Source organism: Talpa occidentalis, unplaced genomic scaffold (assembly GCF_014898055.3).
Source record: "Talpa occidentalis isolate TD23 unplaced genomic scaffold, MPIMG_talOcc4v2.1, whole genome shotgun sequence".
Taxonomy (NCBI): domain Eukaryota; kingdom Metazoa; phylum Chordata; class Mammalia; order Eulipotyphla; family Talpidae; genus Talpa; species Talpa occidentalis.
The window spans coordinates 41,410,335-41,423,689 of record NW_026555331.1 but is presented as its reverse complement, the minus strand read 5'-3'; the positions used below and the strand labels follow the sequence as shown (position 1 = coordinate 41,423,689).

Here is a 13,355-nt window from a genome sequence, read left to right as displayed (position 1 = left end):
TGTCCGAGTAAACATATTTTAACCCTATCAATTAAATGATAATTGACCCAACATTACACACAAGTCTGTCTCATACTCCCATCACATAGCTATGTGTATCAGCACTTATCATTGTCTGTTACTTTTTTTCTCTCCTAGTGGGCCATGAAACCTTGAAGTAAGTACGTCTTCATTATAAGAAGCTCCAACACCTATTGAGTGGTCAATTATGTGCTATATTATATGTGTCAGACTGGTTATTTTATTTAAACCTGACAAAGCCTCGTGACAAGGACATAATTCACAAACTATAAGGAAATAAAAAGTCAGAGACACTAATTTTCTTGAGTTTATAAAGAAAGCTAGAAAGTAATAGACTTGAGATATGAACCCAGGCAGCCTCACCCACTGATCTTGTTCTTAATCATTATGCAATTCCAGCAAAGAAGGTTCCATGTTGATTAAAACCAAGAATATTATAATAATTAATGTTTATGCTTACTATGTGCTGGGAATGTATATCAAGCTCTATATATTAACTCATTTCTATTTTGCAACCCTGTAAGGTGAATACTAATATTGACCCTATATATTGGGTGAGGAAACAGCAGAGATGGTAAGTAACAGTAAGAATCAGGATTTGAACCCTGGCTCTCTGGCTCCTGAGCTCTCATGAGACACTTACCATTGTAATATACACTATTGACACATGACAAGGATGCTAAGATCCAAATCAACGTGGTCATATCTCTAGACATGGTAAGGTAGCTGCACTCATTGTGTTCCTTCCATGCAACTGAGCCTGTTTATGTTTTTGTCATTATCACATATAGTTTAACTATACCCAAATGGGAAAGATACCAGCACCTGTATTTACAGTTAAGTATCAGCTAGAGTTGATACTTGAGCATTGGTTAGCTGAGTTTCTTGACAAAGAAGTAAAAAACAAAGAAATTGGTGTGATTTTAATTCCCTGATAAAGAAGCATACCTGAAAAATAATGTTTGTCTTAGCACTGGATTAAAAAAAACAAATCATAAAAAGAAATGTTTTCTTTCCCATATCTGATACCATACCATACCATACCATAATGATAATCCATCATATTTGAAATTCACCTCTAAACTGGGCTTTATCATTCTGACTCCTAAGACTTCCAAGTTCCCTTTCTTCCTGGATCCTGGACTGTTTAAATATGTTGTCAAATTCTGATACTATTCTTTTAATGTCATTTTGTAGTCTTGTTACTAGTTCTCATTCATTGATTCACTGATTAATTCAATATCAATAATAATATAATGCACTGCATGAAATAATGCACCATAAAATGCACTGCACATTAAAAAAAAAAGCCAACTGTCTTGAAATTTACAGCTTGACAATAACCAATAACTGGGTAGAAGGGCATTTTAATGATGTTCTTCTGCCTCATACTCATCAAACTTTTGCTGGCATTTGGTGTTCGAATCCAAGCATTGCTTGTTAATATTTCAGCAAATAGAAATAAGAGAAAACTGTCTTTAACATCACAGGTTGTTAAGAATCTTCCAGTTTAGTTGGATTGTAAAAACATCTTCATGAAAGTAAAACACAGGAGAAAAACTTAGTTAGCTTGAGCTGGATTGTTGATAGTTAAAATGAAAGACTGAGAAGATTGTTTTTAACTTAGGAGAAATTGGGGACCTACTGAAAATGATTGGAATTTTGCTTCAGTAAAATTTATCTTAAGCTCCACAAGGAGAGAAATTCATTTTATGGATAAAGTATTCCAAGCACCTAGCACAGTGCCTAGCATAAAGTAGGTACCCCATAAATTTATTGCTGAATGAATAGAAGGTTTATATGCTCTAGAGAGTAGTCAAGGGGTTAGAAACATTAGCAATTCCTTCTGGTAATATATTTTACCAAATCCTTGCCCAGACACAGAACTAATTTTTCTTCCATACTTATGCACTAGATAGGTAAATATTTATGGTGTTTCCTCACTTGAAGAAAGAATCCAGAAATATATTTAGGATGGTCATGGGTGAAACAAGAAATATTTATTTAAGAAATACAATTTTCTTCTATTTATATTAGCCTGAAAGATTTTGACACTGCTTTTAAATATCCTATCTGAAGTCTTCAGAAGGATTCACATAAAACACAAAGCATTTCTTTTAAAGGGCAATGTTTATTTTTAGAGAGAACTCTTTTACAAGCTTGAGCTGAGGAGCTAATGTATTCTCACACAGGAATGGGTATGAATGCCAGCAGACCTTGACTCTTCATTTCCCTCAATCCTTTGATCACGTGCTGTGATCATTGTTCTGTGATTTTATTCCAAGTAATTTTACATTGACAACTTTTCGTGTGCTAACACAGGGACTACATTAGCTGAGATAGTTCAGTGATTCTTATACTTTATTTATTTGTTCTGGTCATGCACCGGGTACAGTCTGAGAGAATTCACCAGAGCAGAGTGATACACTGCAGGAGAGGTCTGCGCGCCATGTGGGACCTCCTCCGGTTGGGGATCGAATTCGCAACCCAGGATTCAGTGATTCTTAACTTTTTTCTTCCCTTCTTCAACAAGTATTGCAAGTAATGTTCAAATTTGGGATACAGTTCCATGGAAATATCTATAATTATGCAAAAATAATCAAAGTATAACTTAAGTTGCCATCCTTTTCTTCTCATTCAGGATTGCATCTATGCTAAGGACTGAGTGTTTGTGTCCCTCTATGTTCCTATAATTCCCATGAATAGGTGGATTAGGTGTGGGGCCTTTGAGAAAAATTAGCTCATGTTGGTGGACCCCTCATGAATAGAATTAGTGCCTTCAGAATAAAAGACATGAGATGTGCTTTCTCTTGGCCTTTTGAGGGTACAACTAGAAGGCAGTAGTCTACAAGCCAGGAAGTGGGCCCTTCCCAGGCCTTAAACCTACAGGTATCTTGATCTTAGACTTCTCAACCTCTAGAACTGTGAGAAAGACCTTTGTTGTTTAAGTCATTCAGTTTCTGATATTTTCATAAGCTTGATAGCTCATTTTTTTTCAGTGCTGATTAATTTTCAGCTCTGGTTATATCATAGTTATTTACCTATTTACCAACTCAAGGACATCTTGGTTGCCTCCAACTTTGGGCATTTATGCACAAACTTTACATAAACATCTGTTTATAACCTGTGTGCATGTTTTTGTGTGTAAGTTTGCAACTCCTTTGGGTAAATACCATGGAGTATGTTTGCTGAATAGTATGGTAAGAGTAAGTTTAGTTTTATAATAAACTGCTAAACCATTTTCCAAAGTAATGTATCATTTACATTTCTACCAGCAATGAAGGACAGTTTCTATTGCTCCACATTCTTGTTAGCATTTAGTGCTGTTGGTGTACTTAAATATATTATGTTGAATTTATTACTACTTGATGTAGTTACCCATTTCCTTCAATTTTTGTTTTCAACATAACACATGAAGCTTGTTAAATAAGAAGGAAGTTCAGATTTTTTTTTGGTTATTCATCACATTTTTATATTTCTTTTTGGTGAGGGTTTGAAGCTATGTAGATTTAACAAACTAACAACTTTACATTGGTAGTTTATAGGTCCTGCACATTTATTAGACATCAAATAAGCACATAATGGGCTGAGTAATGAGCTCCTACAATGCTCCAAAATATTAATTGTAGAAAACTCAATTTGCAGTGCTAAAAATCTGACTATCTGTGCTCTTCATTTGCTAGTTTGTAAAAAACAAAAACCTGGCTTACCCTATATTTGCCACAACTGTACCTCTTTTAAACCAAAATCTGATAATGTCTACCTATATCTCTTCAAAATTTTTAATGATCTAAATGCATATTGCTTTTGAGACAATGATAGAACTTCTAAAAATGGACTGTAAGGACTTGTCTATCTAGCCTATACCTTTCTCTCCACCGTTATTTCTGGCTCCTTTTGTTCTCTGGAGAAACTGACTTTGTAGTTAGCTCCTACTTCTCCTTCAGACACTGTCTTATATATTTCTTCTTCTGAGTCTTTTTTCTAAAGACTGCACCTCCTGTCTAGTTAAGTATCTATCCTAGACTCATTGTCACTATCACTATGTTCTCCTACTTGTAGGGTATTTTTATGGTGATTAGGATTGTTTGAGAAAGGTCTATCACTACATGATAAGAAAATAGAGACTATTTTTCTTCCCCATTATGCTAAGCATAGTGAAAACACAACATGCATTCAATAAATATTCAACTAGGTAAGTAAGTGGACAGATATATAGAGATATATCTTTAAAAAACCACTGAGTTCCTTAACCCCTTGAGAATTCTCAAGCTGCTGTCAATCTTCTTTGAGCATATTTTAAAACTAAATGCTGAACCCAGAACACTAAAAGATTGTCATCAACATACAACTAAGGCACTGTCACTCACTCACAACCAGCACACCCTTGTTATTCTCAACTCTAAACTTGAATTAGAGCCTTCTGATGATCTAATATTTATTCTTCTCATAGATGGCTAGTGCAAGCAGTTCGATTTTTGTTTCTTGGTTTGTTTTTGTCTTTCAAAAATTTTCTCCTAGGACCATTGTTCATGAAATTATGAGAATCCTGGGAGAGTATCTGGGGGGATATAAATGTTTGCTGAAAATATGCCACAAGACAACTTGATTCTGTTTACTCCTAAAATGATTCAATAATATTTCATTATACCTAACAGGTTTCTGGCTTCTCAGTGAGTCAATTTCACATAGTATATATGTGAAAGGCTTTTAATGATTAAAAAAAACAAAACAAATAGCCCCATCCATCCTTATGCAGGTCCAGACCTGGGGACAGATCCCAAAGACCTGCCTTCCATGTCGCACAGCATCATGAACATAAATACTTTATTTTTCGTCCTTATTTTACTGGATTATAAATGTGGACTTTGGTTGTTACCATACGGGAACTAACTTCCAAACAGAACTAGTGGCTAGACTCATTAGCAGATTGAAAATGATTTTAACTTCCTGAGGGCAAGAGTCTACTTATTTTGTATGTGCTTGCACAGCTCATCGCCCCTCTTCTTTACCCATCATTGAGCCCAATTATATGAAAAATGCTTTCTGCATAACTACCTGAAGTAATAATTTGCATGATCTTTACAAAAGCAAGATGTGACCAGAATAACTTTCTGTACCTTTGAAACTATTTTAAATTTCAAGTAAAGTGGGCTTTATTACTCATTTCATAGGGAGACATGTGATGTTGAATGTATTCATTAATGGATGAGAACTTAAAAAATAGCTCAATTATATTAAAATATTGGGCAACCATCATATTCAACAGAAATGCTAAACCACCTATTAATGCAATCACTCTCTTTGATTGCACCTACACTTGTTTTGAATATCTCTATGGAAACCAGAGAAACTGTCCTTAGTCAAACATAATGGGGCTTTTAAAAATACATTTTAAAATCACCTGCAAACAATAGCCTTCAAGTCAAAAGCTCTAGAAACAATTTCTTCCTCTTTAGGGTCCTAAACATAATTAATATAATTCATTATAATCATAATATAATTACATAACAAAGAGCAGTGAGCTGCTTTTGAATAAAGAAACTTATCTCCAATATTTCTTTAGATTGGAACAAATGGAATAAGTAAGCCTTTGTTTTTTGGTTCATTTTTCTGATGATTCGGAACTATGACAGACAAATGAGAGTACACTAGGATACAAGGGTCGTCTGAGTTCAAGTTGCTCCAAACTTGGCTGAAACAGGAAATGCTGGAGATCTCATGAGAAAACAGTTATATTTGTTGAAGGAAAAACTTTTGAGAATAAACTTTGTATCAATTGATTTTCTTTTTTAGAATTGCCCTCAGTGCTGAGATGACTGATTGCATGTTTGAGAGATGAGATGAATGGGTATGTGGTTTCATCTAGCACTGGTAGTAGATTGAAGCAACCTACTTGTTTCCTGGAGGACAAGACACTACATTCTGATTGTCACTCTATTTTAAGCATCTGGTTGGAGGGCATGGGACAAGCATTCATGAAGTTTATCAAATGTTGAAAAAATGAGATGCAAGGAACGTTGAATAGTTACTGAATGTTGAACAAATATAAATGAAGGAAGCTAAATTATCAGTGCATATCCACTGACAAAATCCATAGTTTTTCTAGTACCTGAGAAGAAATTGAGGATTGTAGAGAAAAGACAAGGAATGGAATGATATTATGTTTTTGTTTGTGATGAACTAATGTAGTTAGTTATTAGCTCTGCCTGTACCTAGAATACTTTGGAAAAACTGTGGGACAAGTATGAGTAGTCATCATTTGGAATAATAAACTTGCATTTTCATCTCTTTCCAAAGTATTTAATTAGACCAAAGGCAATACAGTGGTTTCAAGAAACAAGAAGAAAGTATGGTCATCCCACTGGGCATTTTCTGTTTCTAATATTATGATACTTTTGCAGGATATACACTCACTGTAGCCTTTGGATTATGGTATTCCATGCCAAAGTAGGTTGAAACTCCCAAGTGGCATTATGTTTAGTGCCCAACTGTTGTATTTCAAGCATCATCTTTTTATTCAAGGCAGATTGTTCTTCACCATTAAGTCAGCCACGTTGCTCTTCCAGTTCTCTTTTCTGGCACCATGACTTTGACTCAGGTCAGTCCAGACAAGATCCTTTCTTGTGTTTGTTCTTAGGGTTTCTGATAACGTTGGATATCAGCTGCCTTTGTTAGGAACACACAGTCCATTCAATATTCTCAAACTACACTGAACATTCATGGTAAGGCTTTGGGATACATACTTCTTCCTATGAAATGACTCTTTCACCCAAAATAAAGTCAATGCTTCAAATAGATATTTGTGGAATGTATATAAGAGGAGAATGTACCTAATTTCACCAACCTCCACCTTTTGTATCCAAGATTCTTGTAAAGCTAAAAAGTACTCTTATTTCTTATCCTTAGGATATTTGCTTTTCCTTTTTTTAAAATTAAAATGACCATCTGTTGACTATCACTGAACAAAGAAAATCTATGAAATCTATGATTATATTTCTATATCACTCAAAACAGAGGCTGTTAATAGCTTTTAAATGCTAATTTTCTCACATAAAAATTATTGTTAAAAATCCAGAAAACCACAAAATTTGAAATGTTTCTGCTGTGATTTAGCAATAATATAACCAATTTGTCATCTGCTAAAGCTACTATGCACAGTAATTTTATTCTGCAAAATAATGGTGTTCCTAATGGGTTTTAATTTGAAGACAAAAATTTATGTTGTAGATAAAAGGATGTAATTATAAAAAAAAATTCTCAGAAAGCTGTGTTTGGGTAATTTCATCTATGATAACAATGGCAGAAGACTATAGGCAAGATTTGAATGTTATATTTCAATTTTTAGTGGTTTTATGTATACTTAATGGTGTTACTAAGTTTCTTATATTTATATTTGATCCTTATGCACATTGGAATTTTTTCTTTTTTTTTAATGAATTGGCTGAAGTAAAAAATACTATCAAATTAGTAACTGTTTTTGGCCTTGAAGTCTTACATTGAATGCATTGATTATTTTTTCAATTAAACAATGACTAGGAGCCATAAAATTTTTCTATTTAAACCTCTGTGAAAGAAGAGGAAATACCATTCTGGTTTTCAAAAACATCAATAGTCCAAAGAAGAAATGCAAAGATCTAAAAGCAAAAATCTTTTCTTAATCTTTAAAAACCAGGATTTTGTTCTGTGAAATTACAAACCACTGATGGTGTTCTCTGTAATGTATTTGGTGAATCTGCACACAGTATCTGGCCCAACTTCTTGCTAGTGGGCTTTTCGGTACAGCAGAGAATGAAAGTTAAAATTGTGTATTTAAGGGACTCTTTCAGTAAGAGTTCTAGTAGTGATGAGGATGGGCTGTTCAGTTCTTCTTCTTTGGAAGGTGGTAAAGTGGCAGAGACCAAGCTTCCTTGCTTCTGCTTCTGCTGCTTTTTGATTTTCCTGTGGTAGAATTAGCGATGGTGCAAGGCCCTAGCTAGTTTCAGGCTTTGAGTGGCAGGACGTGGACATCCCTTTTTTTCTGGCATAGAAGGCAGCAGGCACTATAAGGCCTGGAGCTGGCTGTAGAAACAGCAGCTTCCTGTCTACAATAGCTTCCTGATTACATTATTGTGGCAGGTTCTTCATTGTCACCAGGAAGGCTTGATCTGGTGCCACTGCTTAGGACGAGCCTGGACTGTGTTTCTTCTGTCCTCTTAATGATACTTAAAGCCATTTCATATACTGTAAAAGTTGCTTCCTGCTGAAAATAATTTTTATGCAGCTAAACACTGACTGACATATTCACTCTATTTTAATACCTGTTTATTATAAAATGTGTTGTCAATATTCTCTTCTACTTAAGCCAGATAGTGTGAAATCTGTTCTCTGTAACTGAACACTGATGAATATATTCACTCTATATTAATGCCTGGTTAATATAGGGTCTGTTATTGTTATTATTAAACTATTGACTCTGTAGGCACAGACTAGGCCCATTTTTTATAAATCAATCCCATTGAATAGATGTAACACAATGAAACATAATACATGTTCAGTAAATACTTTTTAAAATGTGTTAACATACTATAATTCAAAGAATTTCACATTCTTTTCATATACTGAAATGGTCAAACTAGAAGAATTTATTATTTACTGTGCTTTCACCTTGCTCATTTAATTCCATAAAGGCAAAAAAAAAAAAAACTTTCATAATTTGAATACACCAGCAATCTGTGTTTGTGTGTATATGTGTAATATATATACATATTTCCACATTGTGTAGCAGAAACTTTTAAAATTCTTTTGCAAGAAGCTTATTTCTCAAGTCTTTCCTGCTTGCAAATGTCAAAAGCAGAACACAAAAAAAAGTGAAATAAAGTAACTTAAATTGATCAAATGAACACATACATAAATAGAAATCTTGAATGCCTTCTATAATTGGGTTTAGCCATATATCTAGATGCAGAGTTTCAAATAAGCCTGTGATTGTTCTTCCTCTTACAGTGACTTTCGCCATGCAGGAGGTAAATCTGCTGCCAGCAATCTCACATGTGTTTCTTACTAGTCGAGCATCTCTGTGTGGCAATGAAAGTCTTTCCTGATTGCTTTGGCAGAAAAATGATTGAGAGGACCCAACTTGGCATACCTTGAATTAAAGCTAATCTGGATTTTTCTGGATTCTGGAGTGTTTTTAGTGGCTAGGTCCCAGTCATATGCTATTTTTGAGGTTGGGAGACTGAGATACCTCCACCTGAAAAATCTGAAATAGGTACCTATAAAGGATGTGTGATGTGCAGGTTTTGGTCAGCAAAGAAAACATCAGGTCCATAGATTGTTCACATGAATAATTTAATAATATTTGGTGTTACCACTATGGAGGGAGAGTAAGGTGTCGTGAAATGATATTTAGCAACTTTGAAAATCCTGACTATTTATTAAATCAGAATACCTGGAGAAGCCTTAATACTCCCACTACATTAGACTAGCTTCCTCTTATACCTTTCTCAATTTTATGAAGCACAGTTTACATATACAAGCTACATCCTATTAATTTGTACTTTAGGTAACTTCTTTTATAGGGGTCATGATCTGGACAAATGTTCTTCAATAAGATTCCATAATTCTGCTATAGTTTTCCCCAAATGGATTCCATTATCAACAGGAGGGAATGGGTGGGTGGTAGACAGGCCAAAGTAGCATATGTTACACAGTACATATGTGTATATACATATATATATGTATATACACATATATGCAATTTTCAAATTTATGTAATTTCAAAAATTCCTTCTTTTATCATAAACAAATTTGAAAGTACATTCACCCACACTGCAAAAGTGAGGCAACTTAAAGTTCCATCCAGTTACTGCAGAAAATTCCAGGTTCAAAATCTCTGGATGATTGTTATTTTTCCTTAGTTCAAGTGAAGATTCAAAAACTTTATTTATAAGCCTATCTAAAAGTCCCCATTTGGAAAAGAGTGTGGTAATTTTCATGGAATTGAATAGAATTTTTAAATTGCTGTGACAGCAGGTTTTCTATTCTCTCTTTTCTATATAATATATAGATTTAGTTTTGTTATCTATATAATATATAGATTCATATTACAAGGCACAACTTTAGGAGTAACACAACACAAATCTCTTTCCTATAACAAATTAAAAGCAAGTGCTAAATAAATGAAGAGTAACAAGTACCACAGTATATTTAATAGAAATATTTATTTTAAATCTTGAAATAATTTCCTGCCTTTCAGATCCTAAATATTACTGATCACAATTGTTTCTCAGAATTTTTAATTAAAATATGAGAAAACATGAAATGTTATTTGGAAAATGCTAAATAAAATCCGTGCCCCAAATTAGCAATTTTCACAAGATGATTTTATTATCTTGGCAAATAAATGTTTCGAATGAGAGTCTTGATCATGCAACAGAACTAATGTTTTGTCAGTTGGAAATTCAGTTGTGTAATTAGTGATCAATCAAAATCAAAATTGTGTAATGAATCACTGATCATGCAGGAGGCTGAATGAATCTCTACGAATTTCAAGCCAAGTCCAGCTGAACATGTGTAAATATAAAACTTGGACTTAAATCTGGTGGATAACATAAAAGGAAAGAGAAGAACATCAAAAACAACAGAGGACATCACAGCTACCTAAGAAGGTGAATCACTATTAACTTGAATTCATTGTGCTTTGTCTGCCCTGGCTGAACTTGAACTGTGGGTTTGGAACTGTACTTAGAAACACTTGAAGACCAAGAAATAGAAATGATAAAGTATCTATTAGGAAATGTAATGAGAAGAAATCTACAATGTCTATTATATAACATATCAGTTCTGTGAAAATAAATATAAAAAAGCTAACCTTGCCTAAAATGCATCTATTCTTTCCTCCAGGAAATATAATCTCTATGTATCAAAACTTTACTTTTGTAAGGATAAAATGATTTAATACTTAGAATCAAGTTAAAAAAGAAGGCCAAGTATGAAAAAGGATGAGTTATTTTTGGTAGAATTGTTAATAAATGGGGACAGGCAAGAATCAAGCAAATGATAATATCAAGTTACATCAAAAGATTTGATTATAATAAAGATCAAGAGAACACTCACCTCAATTATAATTTTTGGCAGCATTTGACAATTTTGAGATACTTGTAGTGGCTTAGAACCTCATTACAAAATGCTGCTTCTGTCTAATAAGATTTCAAGTGTTACCTAATCTGAAGTTTGGATTAAAAATTATCTCTTCTGTTTAGTATTAACCAAAATGAAGTTGTCAAAGGTTTCCTTAGTTCATTCAATAAATGACTAATTTTACTCTTAAAAAATGTCTTTTACTCTTACAGAAAAACAATTTGGGGGTAATCTTTAGTTCAGAATTATTTCCTAATTTTTAAAAATTTTTATGGAATGCTTAATTGAGATTTGCACGTAATTAGTGCCCCAAGATTGATGACTGAAAGAATTAGACTTTATTTATATTTAATTCACACCATTTTAGGAAAGTGGTACATACTTAAAGGATGCCATTTTCATTTAAGTTCTAGGGTGGTATTTATGCTGCTAATTTTTTTTGACCACTAAACATTTGCTCAGAAAAAGTTAAGATACACTTCAAAACATCATAATAGCAATGAAACAATAATGACTACTAAATCCCATATCCATTGAGAATTAAACTGATACCCAAAGGAAGGCAGTTGAATCTGCATCATATAGAGTGAAGTGGGGATTTGGCAGCTGTCTGATTCATTTTCTCAATTACCAAATAATTAATCAAATTTATTGTGTTTTTTGCTTTGTTGTTTGGTGCTGTTTTGTGTTTGGTAGAATTTTTGGCCTGAAATAGTTCCTGAATTTTCATATGAAATAAATCCTTTCTTATATATACTTTTCAAATGAAGAGATCATATTCTCAACAGTTTAGCCAGGCTAATTTTAATGCTTACCTAAAAGGTTGATTAAAAGGACAGACTTGTGTGAAATAGATCTCACTGTCATCAAAACATATGCAGCTAATGCAGCTACTATCTTGTCACATATCCACATGTCTCTACTGGAAAACAATACCCAGACATATGAATCTATCAGACTGTTTGCTTCCATGAGGCCATCATTCCAAAATAGCTGGTCTAGACAACACTCTGAAAATATTTTCAGGCTCAATATTATATCCTAAAAAAATCATTTAAGATTGCCTTTACTGTAGTTGAAGATTATGTAAGAGAAGAGAAAAACATCTTAGCAAATAACTATAGGTCTCTCTACAGATGTGGCAACCACCTCATCATTTAAAGAAATGTAACACTGGACTACATAATTTTTGGATATGCAATTGGCTTTTCATCTATCTTAGTTTAATATGGCACATGTGACAGTCTCATCACATAGAATCACATGTACATTTTTTTCTTGAATCAGTTTTGTATTCTGTTTATAGTTATTTGTGAATATAGATTTTAGTGATGAGACTTTAAAAATCTTTTATTGAAAGTCAAGTTTCTAATCAAAAATACATGGTGAGGATGAGATTGTGTCTCAGGAATATTATTGACTCTTCCTCTCTGATTTTTTTTTCCCAGATATTTGGATGTTTATCTTACTACTTTTTTGTAATTATAAAAGTAATCAAAGCTGTAGATAAAATGAGAGCACAAGCAAAATTGATTTATCAAATAGTTGTGTGTATAAGCAATATTTTAGCAATACTCTTTGTGTCAGGGTAACATGGCCAAATAATACTGATAGGTCATATTTCATAAGCTTTTACTGTGCAGCCCACACTCTTCTAAAGGTGGCATACATTGTCTTACTTTACCTCTACACAACTCATAAAGTAGATATATTCTTATCATGACTCTTCAGAGAGGAAACTGAACATAGAGATTAATTTTCTTGCAGTATGGAGAAGGAAAAGGATGTAGATATAACTTGACTCTTCAGTTTTCATAATACATTTAACATTGTAGAAAAATATCATTTAAAAACTTTTATACAATTAAAATAGATTGTATTGTTTCTCCTAAATATTCACTACCCCTCCCAGGGGAAAAAATTATTTCCTGGCTTCACTGATGTCAGCCTTGGCATGTGGTTTTCTTAGGTCAATTAAATGCTATAATTTCCATCAGTAGTTTTGAAAGTTATTCTATTGTTTGCTTTGATATAGCTCTTCTGCTGCAAGGAGCAGTGGCCCAGGAAGGAGCTGTTCTTTTTGACCGGGTACTGAAGTGAACATGGCTACATGGAGCACAGCCAAGCTGATAGGAGCTCTAATAAATATACCTTTACACTTGTAAATCATTGAAGTTTTGAAGATGTGGGGTTGCTTATTATTGTAGCATAAG

General features: G+C 33.5%; 1 protein-coding gene across 16 annotated transcripts in view; it reads left to right on the top strand.

The window, feature by feature from the left end:
- CA2 (carbonic anhydrase 2) overlaps window positions 1-13,355 on the top strand; it is a 183,973-nt gene that overhangs the window by 99,775 nt on the left and 70,843 nt on the right. For 2 of the 16 annotated variants that reach the window (XM_037504540.2, XM_037504493.2), the window contains one exon: window positions 13,178-13,285. The exons of 5 other annotated variants lie outside the window; for them this stretch is intronic. In XM_037504540.2, the coding sequence (XP_037360437.1) occupies window positions 13,178-13,226 (49 nt within the window). In that variant the 3' untranslated portion in view covers window positions 13,227-13,285. Of the gene's footprint in view, window positions 1-138; window positions 302-9,006; window positions 9,077-10,525; window positions 10,671-13,177; window positions 13,286-13,355 lie in introns of those variants that run through there. 9 more of the 16 variants (XM_054692141.1, XM_054692128.1, XM_037504511.2 and 6 more) reach the window with 9 other exon arrangements.